The sequence below is a fragment of the Amblyraja radiata genome, chromosome 14 (assembly GCF_010909765.2).
Source record: "Amblyraja radiata isolate CabotCenter1 chromosome 14, sAmbRad1.1.pri, whole genome shotgun sequence".
Taxonomy (NCBI): Eukaryota; Metazoa; Chordata; class Chondrichthyes; order Rajiformes; family Rajidae; genus Amblyraja; species Amblyraja radiata.
The window spans coordinates 46,379,480-46,395,318 of NC_045969.1; the positions used below are offsets into that span (position 1 = coordinate 46,379,480).

At 45.3% G+C, this 15,839-nt stretch overlaps 1 protein-coding gene across 2 annotated transcripts in view; it reads right to left on the reverse strand.

Annotated features, from left to right (window-relative positions):
* The window catches only part of LOC116980724 (superoxide dismutase [Cu-Zn]-like), a 48,785-nt gene that overhangs the window by 21,953 nt on the left and 10,993 nt on the right, over window positions 1-15,839 (reverse strand). For both annotated transcript variants that reach the window (XM_033033226.1, XM_033033225.1), the window contains exon 2: window positions 14,307-14,400. In XM_033033226.1, coding sequence (XP_032889117.1) covers window positions 14,307-14,400 — 94 coding nt within the window. The remainder of the gene's footprint in view (window positions 1-14,306; window positions 14,401-15,839) is intronic.

Sequence of the window (15,839 nt, forward strand, 5' to 3'; positions counted from 1 at the left end):
GATGGCCGTATAACACTGGACCATCATTGCCTGTGGCAGATTATGTTTTCTCAGCTGCCACAGGAAGTACATCCTCTGTTGGACCTATTTGGCTGTGGAGTCGATGGTGACCTCCCATTTAAGGACCCTGGAGATGATGGTTCCAAGGAACTTAAATGACTCCACAGATGTGACAGATGGTGAGTGGGGGGAGGGGGGTTCTCCTAAAGTCTACAATCAATTCCACTGTCTTAAGAGCATTGAGCTCCAGGTTGGTGCGATGGCACCAGGATGCCAGCTGTATCACTTCCTGTCTGGAGGCAGATTCCTCCCCATCCAGGATCAGTCCAATCAGGGTTGTGTCGCCGCAAACTTGAGAAGCCTGACAGAGGAGTCTGTGGATGTGTTGGTGTTGGAAAGGGTCCAGAGGAGGTTTACAATAATGATTCCAGGAATGGTTGGGTTAACATACGATCAGCGCTTGAAGGTACTGGGCCTATAGTCGTTGGAGTTTAGAAGGATGGGGGGTGGGGGTATCATTGTAATTGACCGAATAATAAAAGGACTGGATAGAGTGGATGTGCAAATGATGTTTCCACCCACATTCCAAAGGTGTACAGGTTTGTAGGTTAATCTGCTTGGTTTAATGTAAATTGTCCCTAATTTGTGTAGGATAGTGTTAATGTGCAGGGATCACTGGTCGGTGCAGACTCGGTGGGCCAAAGGGCCTGTTTCTGTGCTGTATCTCTAAAACTAAAACCAAGGCAGCAAACAATCAGAGCCAGAATCTTTTTCTTCCATTGCCAGTATTTTAATTTATCATTGTGAAAGCGGTGTCTTTTAAATAAAGGCTAACTTAAATGCATGCAAACATATGATTTCCAATATCAGTAGATTACAGTTAGTTTATTAATCCAAATCTCCAGCACAACTGCAATTCAAATTTCAATCCTTAACGTTACACGTGACGGAATATCTGAAATTCTTTGGTCCATGGGGTCTTTGGTTGTGTTTAAAACAATTAGGATACCATCAGCAGCAGCTACTTTCTTGAAAAAAATGCATTCTGGAATTGAGTCTTAGTCTATCATTAAATCCCCACAATTTTCCCAATTAATAAATTCATGGCAAATTCTAGAAACACAGAAATTCTGGTCATGATCTTTTGACTAATGAGACCAATTTTTGCTTAGATTGAATAGAAGCTTGGCTTGTTGAATTTTAAGAAGGAACTGCAGATACTGGAAAATCAAAGGTAGACAAAAATGCTGGAGAAACTCAGCGGGTGAGGCAGCATCTATGGAGCGAAGGAAATAGGCAATGTTTCCGGCCGAAACCCTTCTTCAGACTGATGCTTGTTGATGTTTTATTTTCCATGCAGTTTATTGGTGCCAACAATTATGTTTTTGAAAACATTGATAACGTTGAAACCAAAGCATAGCCATTTGTTCTTAACAGCAGAAAACAGGGAATATGAGCAACTGTTCACATACAGTTCCTTCCATAATGTTTGGGACAAAGACCCATCATTTATTTATTTGCCTCTGTACTCCACAATTTGAGATCTGTAATAGAAAAATTCACATGTAGTTAAAGTGCACATTGTCAGATTTTATAAAAGGCCATTTTTATAAATTTTGGTTTCACCATGTAGAAATTACAACTATGTTTATACATAGTCCCCCATTTCAGGGCAGCATAATGTTTGGGACACATGGCTTCACAGTAATTGTAATTGCTCTCCTTACAAGAGAGCTCTCAGCACCTAGTCTTTCCGACAGTCTTTCGTTCACATTTGGAAACTTTTAATGCTGTTTATCAACATGAGGACCAAAGTTGTGCCAATGAAAGTCAAATAAGCCATTATGTGACTCAGAAACAAGAATAAAACTGTTAGAGACATCAGCCAAACCTTAGACTTACCAAAATCAACCGTTTGGAACATAATTGAGAAGAAAGAGCACTGGTGAGCTTACTAATCGCAAAGGGACTGGCAGGCCAAGGAAGACCTCCACAGCTGATGACAGATGAATTCTCTCTATAATAAAGAAAAATCCCCAAACACATGTCCGACAGATGAGAAACACTCTTCAGGAGTGGGTTTGTCAATGACCACTGTCCACAGAAGACTTCATGAACAGAAATACAGTGGCTACACTGCAAGATGGAAACCACTGGTTAGCCACAAAAATAGGATGGCCGGGTTACAGTTTGCCAAGAAGTACTTAATAAACCCATCACAGTAATGGAAAAAGGTCTCGTGGAGAGAGGAGACGAAGATTAACTTGTATCAGACTGATGGCAAGATCAAAGTATGGAGGAGAGAAGGAACTGCCCAAGATCCAAAGCATACCACCTCATCTGTGAAACGGTGGTGGGAGTGTTATTACCTGGGTAGGATTGGCTGCTGAAGGTACCGGCTCACAACTGCTTCTTCTTCGAGTCCGTTGCAATCTCAGATGTCGTTCTGCCAGTATCTGGCGCAGGTCACAGCTGGTCAGGTCGGTTCAGCCAGGTCCTGGGGGCTGCACTGCGGGGCATCGTCACACTCCAGTAGGTGGGACATTGTCTGTACTGCTCCACAGCTGCATGTGTCTTCTGCCTGGTAGTTCCATGCTTTCATAAGTGCTTTGCACCTCCCCTGCTCCACTCGTAATCTGTTGAGGGTCTTCCAGGTTGTCCATGGGAGGTCGTGTCCGCTGGCAAGGCATTCAGTCGGAGTGATTCCTCTCTCCATCCAGTCGTGGGCTCGTGTGTTGAGCTGGTTCCATTCGTCTTTCCAGATGTTGGTCCTTGCTGTTTCTTTGGTTGTCTGGAGAGGTGGGACTGTCTGCAAGAAACTGGCTCTGGATTTCAGTCGGGGTGGAGGTGCTGTGTGTCCGTGCAGCTGGGTGCCTGGTATCGATCTCCTGTGCTCTCCGCTCGTCTTGGGCGACGATGGATCGTCTGATATGGGGGGGGGGCAATACCAGCTAGGGCGTAGAGGCACGGACTGGCGTTGTCTTTATGCATCCCGTGATAATGCGGCAGGTGTCGTTGAGGGCTGTGTCAACCAGTTTGGTGTGGTGGGAGCGGCTCCAGCTTGAGCATGCGTATTCAGCTGTGGAGAAGCACAGGGCTAGGGCAGTTGCACGGATGGTTGGTGGATCAGCGCCCCACTTTGAGTTTACCAGTTTGCGCAGGATGTTGTTGCGAGTGTTGACCTTGGCTTTGGTGTTCTGAAGGTGGGTTTTGAAAGAGAGTGTCCTGTCGAGTGTGACTCCGAGGTACACGGGGTGGAAGTGGTTGGAGAGTTTGTGGCCATCCCATGAGATGCTCAGTTGTTTTCCTGCATCTCGATTTTTAAGATGGAAGCTGCATAATTGAGTTTTTGATGGGTTGGGTTTCAAGTGGTTGTTATTGTAGTAGGTTGTCATCTCTTGGAGGGCGCTATCCAGGACAGACTCGATCTTCTGGAAGTTCTCCTGTTGGGTGGTGATGCAGAGGTCATCAGCATAGATGAAGCGGCGGCATCGTGGGGGAAGTGGTTGGTCGTTGGTGTAGATTTTGAAGAGGAGGGGGGCCAGTACGCTGCCTTGTGGTAGGCCATTCTTTTGGGCTTTCCATTTGCTCTTCTTGTCGTTTAGTTGAACGAAGAAGCGCCTGTTGTTGAGAAGGCTTTTGATGACTTGGCACAGGTCGAGGTCACCAGTCATGTCAAAAAGTTTCCTGATCATGAAGCGGTGCTGGACAGTGTCGTAGGCAGCGGTGAGGTCTATGAAAGCTGCTCCGGTGATGAGTTTGCACTCAAAACCGTCCTCAATGTGTTGGGTGAGGTTCAGTAGCTGCCCGGCACAGGAGCGGCCAGGGTGGAAGCCAGCTTGATCTTTAGTAAGCTTGGAGTCTATAAGTGGCATAAGGCGTTGGAGTAGTAGCCTCTCGTAGAGCTTGTAGGTGATGCAGAGGAGGGAAATGGGTCTGTAGCTCTTTGGGGATGATGGGTCCTTTCCAGGTTTGGGAATTGCGACAGTCTTGGCCTTTCTCCATACAGGTGGGGTTGTTTTCTGTGCCATGCATGAGTTCAGCATTGCTAGGAGCCAGGTCTTTGCTTTAGGTCCAAGGTGCTGTATCATTTCCGTCAGTACATCATCGATTCCTGCTGCTTTCCCAGGTTTCAGCATGCTCATTGCAGCTTCGAGTTCTTCTAGGTCGAAGGGCTTGGTGAGAGCGCTGGCTGGTTGTAGGCGGTCTGTTACCGCTGTCCGGCGGTATTCTCCTGTGGGTCTGCGCCGGTTTTGGCTACGACCGTTTGCCACCAGCTGTGCTGCAACTGAGTTTGCTGTGACTGCTGTGAGCGTGGGCAGTGTGGTATGGTCTTCACCGAGGCGGCGGATTGTGGCCCATGCCTTCCTGCTGTTAATGGTCATGTTGGTGTTTTCTATCAACTCCTTCCAGACTTGCCTTCGGTCCTCCCCGACTGTGTTCAACAGGATCTCTCCGAGTTCCATGGTGGTGGAGGAGAAAGGGTCCTCGTGGTATGCCCTGTGGTAGGCTTTCAGTAGATCGCTGGATGTTTCCGACAGCCCGGGGATGTACTCGGTCTGGCATCCTCTTGGTATATGTCGCCTGGCTGACCTTTTCAGCAGTTCTATGAACATGGTATAGTTGTTGGGGTGTGATGGAATGCTGGGGATGGAGTCTTCGATCTCCTGTTGGAATGACAGCCAGTCGACCTTCCGCAACTGCTGAGGTAGTAGCATAATGAATTCTGAAGTGTATAGACCAGGGGTCGGCAACCTTTTTTGCATGGGGGCCAGGACCCATGTTTATGAGCGGATGGCGGGCCACATCTATCGCGATAGATAATAAATGGAGGTAATAATAATACATACTAACTAAATTAGCAATAATACGTACTAATAATACATAGTTTTCACGTGTTTTTCAATTCGTTTTCTGCAGTTTCCAGGTCGCCTGCATGCCCCGGGACTGGCTGCAGTTCCCAGATCCCTCGAGTCCCCAGGACTAGCTGCAGTTCCCAGGTCGCCTGCGAGCCCCAGGTCTAGCTGTAGCGCCCAGGTCGCTTGCGAGCCCCGGGTATAGCTGCAGTTCCCAGGTCACCTGTGAGCCCGGGTCTAGCTGCAGTCCCCAGGTCGCCTACGAGCCGCGGGTATAGCCCCGGGTATAGCTGCAGTATAGCTGCAGTTCCCAGGTCACCTGTGAGCCCGGGTCTAGCTGCAGTCCCCAGGTCGCCTACGAGCCGCGGGACTGGCTGCATTTCCCAGGTCACCTACGAGCCCCGGGACTGGCTGTAGCGCCTAGGTCACGAAAATGAATTGGAAAAAATATACGCCTGCGGGCCGGATTATTTTGGGTTACGGGCTGGGCCCGTGGGCCGTAGGTTGCCGATCCCTGGTATAGACACATCCTATCTGCTCCTTCAAACAAATGCCTCAAAACCATTTGCCAGCGGATCATTCTACAGCAAGACAATGATCCCAAACATACTGATAAAGCAACCAAGGAGTTTTTCAAAGCTAAAAAATTGTTAATTCTTGATTGGCCAAGTCATTCACCTGATCTGAACCCAATTGAGCATGCCTTTTATATGCTGAAGAGAAAACTGAAGGGGACTAGCCCCCAAAACAAGCATAAACTAAAGATGGCTGCAATACAGGCCTGGCAGAGCATCACCAGAGAAGACACCCAGCAACTGGTGATGTCCATGAATTGTAAACTTCAAGCAGTCAAAGGATATGCAACAAAATACTAAACATGACTACTTTCATTTTCATGACATTGCTGTGTCACAAACATTATGGTGCCCTGAAATGGGGGGGACTATGTATAAACACTGCTGTAATTTCTACATGGTGAAACCAAAATGCGTAAAAATGGCCTTTATTAAAATCTGACAATGTGCACTTTAACCACATGTGATTTTGTTTCTATTACAAATCCCAAATTGTGGAGTACAGAGGTAAATAAATAAATGATGAGTCCTTGTCCCAAACATTATGGGCACTGTAATTGGTGGTCTCCAGGGAAGAAGGAGAAATGCATGGGAACTATCTGTACAAATGAGAGGTGATGGTGCATCGTAGCTAAACTAGCATAAACTGCTGACCTGGTGGATCTCTTGAGGCCTTTAATGGCATTTAGTGGCATTTGATCACTGACGTCCAAAATAAGGTGGACTCTGGTTAAAGACCATAAACACACTTTGAATGATCTTTGCCTAAGGATTGAGAGATAAAACCAAGCACAGGCAAGACAGAATAACAGGCTAAAGGATTATGTGGGAAAAATAGAACAGAAGTCAACATAGTGGCTGAGACAGACACAAAATGCTGGAGTAACTCAGCAGGACTGGCAACATGTCTGGAGAGAAGGAATGGGTGACGTTTAGGTCGAGACCCTTCTTCAGACTGGCTGTAACCTCTCTAAACCAAAAACTACCATCTCCTTGTCAATTATTGCTCATTGCCAAGTAATAGAATGGTGTACTTAAACTCTTAAATCTTACAGAAAGTTGCTGTTCATTTTGTCTTGTCAGCATCATTCTAACACATTTGGATATCAGAACCAGCAGCTTTCCCTCTTAACAGTCAGTTCCAATTTTCTTATTGAAAGATTACTTAAGATACCTCAATGTGATAGATCCAGAGATGTGCAAATGCACTTTTATTGGCATGAAATAAAGTCACTGTTGTATTAGGGCCAAAGGTTCTGTCAATTTGTGCCCAACCAGTTTGGCAGAATAAATATTGGTCTTGTAATGGTGGATAATTTCTCCAGCTGTTAGTTTAGTTTATTATTGTCACATGTACCAAGGTACAGTGAAAAGATTTTGTTGCGTGCTATCGAGTGAAAGAAAAGACTATACATGATAACAATCAAACAGTCCACAGTGTATAGATAGAAACATAGAAAATAGGTGCAGGAGTAGGCCATTCGGCCCTTCGAGCCTGCACCGCCATTCAATATGATCATGGCTGATCATCCAACTCAGTATCCTGTACCTGTCTTCTCTCCATACCCCCTGATCCCTTTAGCCACAAGGGCCACATCTAACTCCCTCTTAAATATAGCCAATGAACTGGCCTCAACTACCTTCTGTGGCAGAGAATTCCAGAGATTCACCACTCTGTGTGAAAAATGCTTTTCTCATCTCGGTCCTAAAAGATTTCCCCCTTTTCCTTAAACTGTGACTCCTTGTTCTGGACTTCCCCAACATCGGGAACAATCTTCCTGCATCTAGCCTGTCCAGCCCCTTAAGAATTTTGTAAGTTTCTATAAGATCCCCCCTCAATTTTCTAAATTCTAGCGAGTACAAGCCGAGTCTATCCAGTCTTTCTTCATATGAAAGTCCGGACATCCCAGGAATCAGTCTGGTGAACCTTCTCTGTACTCCCTCTATGGCAAGAATGTCTTTCCTCAGATTGGGAGACCAAAACTGTACGCAATACTCCAGGTGTGGTCTCACCAAGACCCTGTACAACTGCAGTAGAACCTCCCTGCTCCTATACTCAAATCCTTTTGCTATGAATGCTAACATACCATTTGCTTTCTTCACTGCCTGCTGCGCCTGCATGCCTACTTTCAATGACTGGTCTACCATGACACCCAGGTCTCGTTGCCTCCCCTTTTCCTAATCGGCCACCATTCAGATAATAGTCTACTTTCCTGTTTTTGCCACCAAAGTGGATAACCTCACATTTATCCACATTATACTGCATCTGCCATGCATTTGCCCACTCACCCAGCCTATCCAAGTCACCTTGCAGCCTCCTAGCATCATCCTCACAGCTAACACTGCCCCCCAGCTTCGTGTCATCCGCAAACTTGGAGATGTTGCATTCAATTCCCTTGTCCAAATCATTAATATATATTGTAAATAGCTGGGGTCCCAGCATTGAGCCTTGCGGTACCCCACTAGTCACTGCCTGCCATTGTAAAAAGGACCCATTTACTCCTACTCTTTGTTTCCTGTCTGTTCTCTCTATCCACATCAATACTGAACCCCCAATACCGTGTGCTTTAAGTTTGTATTCTAATCTATTATGTGGGACCTTGTCAAAAGCCTTCTGATAGTCCAGATATAACACATCCACTGGTTCTCCCTTATGCACTCTACTAGTTACATCCTCGAAAAATTCTATAAGATTCGTCAGACATGATTTACCTTTCATAAATCCATGCTGATTTTGTCCAATGATTTCACCACTTTCCAAATGTGCTGCTATCCCATCTTTAATAACTGACTCTAGCAGTTTCCCCACTACCGATATTAGACTAACTGGTCTGTAATTCCCCGTTTTCTCTCTCCGTCCCTTTTTAAAAAGTGGGGTTACATTAGCTACTCTCCAATCCTCAGGAACTACTCCAGAATCTAAAGAGTTTTGAAAAATTATCACTAATGCATCCACTATTTCTGCAGCGACTTCCTTAAGTACTCTGGGATGCAGCCTACCTGGCCCTGGGGATTTATCGGCCTTTAATCCATTCAATTTACCTAACACCACTTCCCGGCTAACCTGGATTTCACTCAGTTCCTCCATCTCATTTGACCCCCGGTCCCCTGCTATTTCCGGCAGATTATTTATGTCTTCCTTAGTGAAGACAGAACCAAAGTAATTATTCAATTGGTCTGCCATGTCTTTGTTTCCCATGATCAATTCACCTGTTTCTGACTTCCATTGCATATCCACTGTCAACCCTTTTAGAATCAATTGCCAGTCTATCTTGGCCAATTCACATCTCATACCCTCAAAGTCACCAGGAGGCAGCTCGAATGCCGGTGTAACATCACTCCCTGACGAGCTCAATGCGTTTTACGCACGCTTTGACAGGGAGAATACTGATGTGCCTTCCCGATCCCCCATTCGCTGTGATGGCATTTCAGTCTCAGTCACAGAGGCCGATGTCAGGAAATCCTTCAGAGGGGTGAACCCCCGAAAAGCACCTGGACCTGATGGTATACCCGGCCGTGTTCTAAAAACCTGTGCGGACGAACTGGCGGGAGTTTTTACGGACATTTTCAACCTCTCACTTCTGAGGTCTGAGGTCCCCACCTGCTTTAAAAGGGCATCAATTATACCGGTGCCCAAGAAGAGTAAGGTGACGTGCCTCAATGACTATCGACCAGTAGCACTAACGCCGGTGGTGATGAAGTGCTTTGAGAGGTTGATCATGGAGCAAATCAACTCCTACATCGACAAAAACCTGGACCCACTGCAGTTCGCATACCGCCACAACAGATCAACGGTGGATGCGATCTCGCTGGCCCTCCACTCCGCACTGGACCACTTGGACAACAAAAACTCATATGTCAGGCTGTTATTCATTGATTACAGCTCGGCATTTAACACAATCATCCCCTCCAAACTGGTTACCAAACTCGCAGAACTGGGTCTCTGCGCATCCCTCTGCAACTGGATCCTCGACTTCCTCGTCCACAGACCACAGTCTGTTCGTATTGGTGGAAATGTGTCAGCCTCAATAACAATCAGCACGGGTGCACCTCAAGGCTGCGTGCTCAGCCCCCTGCTGTACTCACTCTATACCCATGACTGCGTAGCGAACCACAGTGCGAACTCCATCATCAAGTTCGCTGACGACACCACTATTGTGGGGCGTATCACTGATGGGGATGAGTCAGAGTACAGAAGAGAGATCGAGCAACTGTCCATATGGTGCCAGCGCAATAACCTGGCCCTCAACACCAGCAAAACCAAGGAACTGATTGTGGACTTTGGAAGGAGTAGGAGGGGGACCCACAGCCCCATTTATATCAACGGGTCGATGGTTGAAAGGGTCAAGAACTTCAAATTCCTGGGGGTGCACATCTCTGAAGATCTTTCCTGGTCCGAGAACACTAACGCAATTATCAAAAAAGCTCATCAGCGCCTCTACTTCCTGAGAAGATTACGGAGAGTCGGATTGTCCAGGAAGACTCTCTCTAACTTCTACAGGTGCACAGTCGAGAGCATGCTGACCGGTTGCATCGTGGCTTGGTTCGGAAATTTGAGCGCCCTGGAGAGGAAAAGACTACAAAAAGTCGTAAACACTGCCCAGTCCATCATCGGCTCTGACCTTCCTTCCATCGAGGGGATTTATCGCAGTCGCTGCCTCAAAAAGGCTGGCAGTATTATCAAAGACCCTCACCATCCTGGCCACACACTCATCTCCCTGCTACCTTCAGGTAGAAGGTACAGGAGCCTGAAGACTGCAACAACCAGGTTCAGGAATAGCTACTTCCCCTCAGCCGTCAGGCTATTAAACCTGGCTCGGACAAAACTCTGATTATTAGCAACCGCTTTCTGTTATTTGCACTACCAGTTTATTTATTCATGTGTGTATATATTTATATCATGGTATATGGACACATTTATCTGTTTTGTAGTAAATGCCTACTATTTTCTGTGTGCTTAAGCAAAGCAAGAATTTCATTGTCCTATACAGGGACACATGACAATAAACTCACTTGAACTTGAACTTTAAGTTCAGGACCCTTGTTTCTGAATTAACAATGTCACTCTCCATCCTAATGAAGAACTCAACCATATTATGGTCACTCTTGCCCAAGGGGCCATGCACAACAAGACTGCTAACTAACCCTTCATTACTCAATACCCAGTCTAGGATAGCCTGCTCTCTCGTTGGTTCCTCTACATGTTGGTTTAGAAAACTATCCCGCATACATTCCAAGAAATCCTCTTCCTCAGCACCCTAGCCAATTTGATTCACTCAATCTATATGTAGATTGAAGTCACCCATTATAACTGTTTTACCTTTGTTGCACGCATTTCTAATTGCCTGTTTGATGCCATCCCCAACTCCACTACTACTGTTAGGTGGCCTGTACACAACTCCCACTAGCGTTTTCTGCCCCTTAGTGTTCCCCAGCTCTACCCATATCGATTCCACATCCTCCAAGCTAATGTCCTTCCTTTCTATTGCGTTAATCTCCTCTCTAACTAGCAACGTTACCCCACCTCCTTTTCCTTTCTGTCTATCCCTCCTGAACATTGAATATCCCTGAATGTTCAGCTCCCAGCCTTGGTCACCCTGGATCCATGTCTCCGTGATCCCAACTATGTCATAGTCATTAATAGCTATCTGCACATTCAACTCATCCACCTTATTACAAATGCTCCTTGCATTGAGACACAAAGCCTTCGGGCTTGTTTTTACAACACTCTTACCCCTTATACAATTATGTTGAAAAGTGGCCCTTTTTGGCTTCTACCCTCATTTTACACCCCTCTGACTCTCTGCTCGCACATTTAAGAAACCCTTTCCCTTTAACTCCATCCTCGACTAACCCATTTGACACCCCACCCCCCTTATTCAGTTTAAAACCACCCGTGTACCAGTGGCAAACCTGCCTGCCAGAATGCTGGTCCCCCATCTGTTAAGATGCAATCCGTCCCTTTTGTACAGTTCCCCCTTATACCAGTTCCTCAGCCACACATTCAGGTCCCGTATCTCCCTGTTCCTGCTCTCGCCAGTACGAGGAACTGGAAGCAAACCGGAGATCCTGCTTTTCAGCATTTTTCCAAGCTCTCTAAAGTCACGCTGCAGAATATTCATCCCCTTCTTTCCGTCATCGTTTGTGCCGACATGCACTACCACTTCCGGATAAAAGGTACAACATTTAGTGCAAGACAATGCCCAATAAAATATAGTTCCAAAGAGATAGATGGGAGGTCAGGACCGCACTTTTGCTGGTGAGAAGACGATTCAGTTGCCTGATAACAGTTGGGACTCCTGAATCTAGAGGTATGTGCTTTCAAACTTTTGTACCTCTTGCCTGATGGGACAGGGGAGAAGAGGGAGTGACAAGCGTCTCTTGCATTCAACTAATGAGCCCTTAACTTTGCATCACATCCAAAAGGCAGCACTTAGGTTAAAGCACTACCTACAATAAACTTTGCAAGTCTTTGGAGTAGGAACTGTAGCACTCGAGGAGGTGGGAGAATGTGGCTCAATAGTTCAAAATTTCAACTAAGTGGCTCTTTTTTGAGACTATTGCAATTTATTCGTGAATGTTGTCCATTATTTCAAACTCGAGTGCCTTTTAAATTCATAATGATCTTGAGCATCACTGACCATGTTCCAAAGCTGCATGTGTAAGAAGGATAGGCAGATGCTGGTTTACACCAAAGATTACAAACCCACTGACTCCGACAGCTATCCAGACTACACTTCTTCCCAACCTGCCTCCTGCGAAGACTCTATCCCCCACAACCAATTACTCCATCTCTGTCGCATTTGCATCCGAGATGAAATGTTCCATACCAGGACATCCGAGATGTCCGCATTCTACATATAATCCTGGTGAACTTCTACCGCTGCACCATCGAGAGCATCCTTACCAACTGTATCACAATATGGTATGGCAACTGCTCCGTCTCCGACCGGAAAGCACTGCAGAGGGTGGTGAAAATTGCCCAACGCATCACCGGTTTCTTGCTCCCCTCCATTGAGTCTGTCCAAAGCAAGCGTTGTCTGCGGAGGGCGCTCAGCATCGCCAAGGACTGCTCTCACCCCAACCATGGACTGTTTACCCTCCTACCATCCGGGAGGCGCTACAGGTCTCTCCGTTGCCGGACCAGCAGGTCCAGGAACAGCTTCTTCCCTGCGGCTGTCACACTACTCAACAATGTACCTCGGTGACTGCCAATCACCACCCCCCCCCCCCCCCCCCTGGACACTCCTCCCACAGGAAAAAAGAAGTCTATGACTGTATGCATGTAAACAGATTTATTTATTGAAATCATATTCTATGTCGCTCTTCCAGGGAGATGCTAACTGCATTTCGTTGTCTCTGTACTGTACACTGACAATGACAATTAAAGTTGAATCTGAATCTGAATCTGAATCTGAGAACGGGGGCTCTCCTCTTCTGCCATAGACAAGGCACGTGTCCTAGGTATCCGGTAGCTCAGCTCTTGTTCCCCCTCCCTCCAGCCGCAACAGGATCAGAGTCCCCCTAGTCCTCATCTTTCACCCCATCAGCCGTCGCATACAGCACATAATTTTCCGACATTTTCGCCATCTCCAATGGGATCCCACCACCACACATCTTCCCAACTCCACCCATTTCCGCAGAGACCATTTCCTCCAGAACTCCCTTGTTAATTCATTCTCTCCCCAGTTACTTTCCTCTGCAACTGCAGGATATGCAACACCAGTCCCTATACCTCCTCCCTCGGCTCCATTCAGGGACCTCGACAGTCGTTTCAGATGAGGCAGAGGTTCACTTGCACTTCCACCAAACTCATCTACTGTATTCTCTGTGTTCTGTGTTCTGAGTACTGTGTTCTCGGCGTGGACTCCTGTATGTCTGCGACACAGGTGCAGGCTGGGCCACCGATTCAATGAATACCTGCGCTCAGTCCGCTTTGGCCTATGCGATATCCCAGTTGCCAAACATTTTATCTCCCCTTCCCACTCCCCTAGGGACCTTTCTGTCCTGGGCCTCCTCCACTGTCAGAGTGAGGCCACATGCAAATTGGACCTCATATTTCGCTTGGGCAGCTTACAATCCAGTGGCATGAATATCGATTTATTTAACTTCAAGTAACCCTTACAATCCCCCTTTCTCAGTCCCTTTCCCTCCCCAGTCCTCTTGCTAATTTCACCATGTGTTCCTTCATAATCACCTTGTTCCCAGCCAACAATTTGAGCTCCACCTTTCCTGTGTCATTGATGCAGGCAGTGCCTAGTTCTGCACCTTTCCATACCCCCAGTGTCCCCCTCCCAGAGTCTGATGAAGGGTATCGACCCGAAACGTCATCTATTCCGATTCTCCAGAGCTGCTGCCTGACCCACTGAGTTACCCCAGCATTTTTTCTACTTCCAAAGCTACATTATGAACGGCTTCTTATGATGGGGATAGGATGTCAGAATATCACACTGGAAGGAAAGTCTTTATTTCTAGTTTTATGCTTCCACGTTTAAGCCAATTTACCTTTGACCTCTTTAGTCAATCAGCCATATTAAGTCCAATTTTATGTCTGAACAAATAATTATTTAATCATCACCCATGTCCTGAAAGCACATTTTTCCTGTTGTTTTGCTCATTTAAAAAAGTTCTATCGTTCTGGGAAAGGCACTACGTCAGAATACAATCCATTTTTAATCTGTTCAGGAAAGCTATTTTACTTAATTACTTTTTATCAACATTGAGATTTATAACTCTTGGGTCTTTAAAATAGTTAAATATTTAAATATTTCTGCTTTTTGCCTCTGTTTTTAATAAATAATTGCTATATTAAAAATCAAAACCACAAAGTGGTAGGCTTCATAATTTTATTAGAACAAAAAATTTCAGTCCATACCATTTGTATTATCCCCAAAAGCATGAACGTGGAATCCATGTTTCCCAGGGTTTAACCCAGCGATGCTTCCTTTCATAGTCACAGGTTCCTCTGCCTAAAAACAAATTTCATAATTAAAAAAAGCATAATTGCTTCAGCAGTACTTAAGATACAATTCAATATTAATCTGTAGAAGAAGCAGTTAGACCACAAACAGCCTCCAAATGTAACATGATCAATTTAATTGACAAAATCATCACATAAACTTGTAACGATTCCTCAGTGTGGAGGCTTTGTTTTCAGTTGCCAGATAATTAGTGAACAGAATAGAGTAGAGGTATCATTGTTAAAAGTAAATAATTTGACAAGTGAACCTCATTTCCCCAACTAACTTGAAAAACACAAAGCACAAGTGCCACTCATTTAAAACCGTACTAAATGCAGATGTTCAAATAAAACGCAAGTCAATTTGTAAAATATTTCCAAAATGGCAGATGCATTACCTGTTTATATTAAAAGTTTAAATACTAGAAACGTTTCAAAAAAATGGTTTCTTCATGTACACAAAGAGGCAACAAACTAACAATCACAACTTTAGCCAACTTAGTTTACATGCAAAATGCAATGCTGCCCAAGCCCATTCAATTTCCTTTGGGTCAACCTTTAATAATTTGGTGTTAATTGGTGTCATCAGTGCAATTTTGTGCATCAGTGTTAAACTATTGATTTTGAGAAGAAAAAAAATCTGCTTAGAGTCAGAGCTCCATTTGAATTGTTCTGCTGTATAGCTCTCCACATTATTTAAAATTAGGAACACTTTCAGATCTGGATTCCAACTGTTCTGTTGCAATATATGATAACTGAAGAAATTTGGTGCTCACATTCTAGATGTGTTTTAAGCTAAAGTTAACATTTTTGCAACATTTATCCAGGTTTTTAGGCTGTGTCCAATTTTTGGCTCATTTATGGTCTTTTATTTTAATAAAGTAGACAGTTTAGTTTAAAGATGTAGCATGGATACAGGCCCTTCAGTCCATGCCCATCATCGGTCACCAATCACATTAGTTCTATGTTATCCCAATCTCTTATCCACTCCCTACACACAAGGAAAAATATACAGAGGCCAATTAACCTGCAAACCCACACATCTCTGGGATGTGGAAAGAAACCAGATCATCCAAGGGAAACCAACGCGGTCACCAGGAGAATGTGCAAACTCCACACGGACAACACCCAAACTCTGGATCGAACCCAGGTCTCTGGTGCTGCGAGGCAGCAGCTCTACCAGCCACGCCACTGTGCCACCAAAACTCAGGTTCTCCGTAATACCCAACTTAATGCGTCAAGTTAGATTTTACAAAAGCAAATGGGCATCAAACAAAAGACAACTTCCAAACCTACAATGCAAGAGCAAATATTTCACAAAAAAACCCTCCACAAATACCAGTCTGAAGAAGAGTTTCAGCCCAAAACTTTACCTATTTCCTTCGCTCCATAGATGCTGCCGCACCCGCTGAGTTTCTCCAGCACTTTTGTCTACCCACAAATACCAGG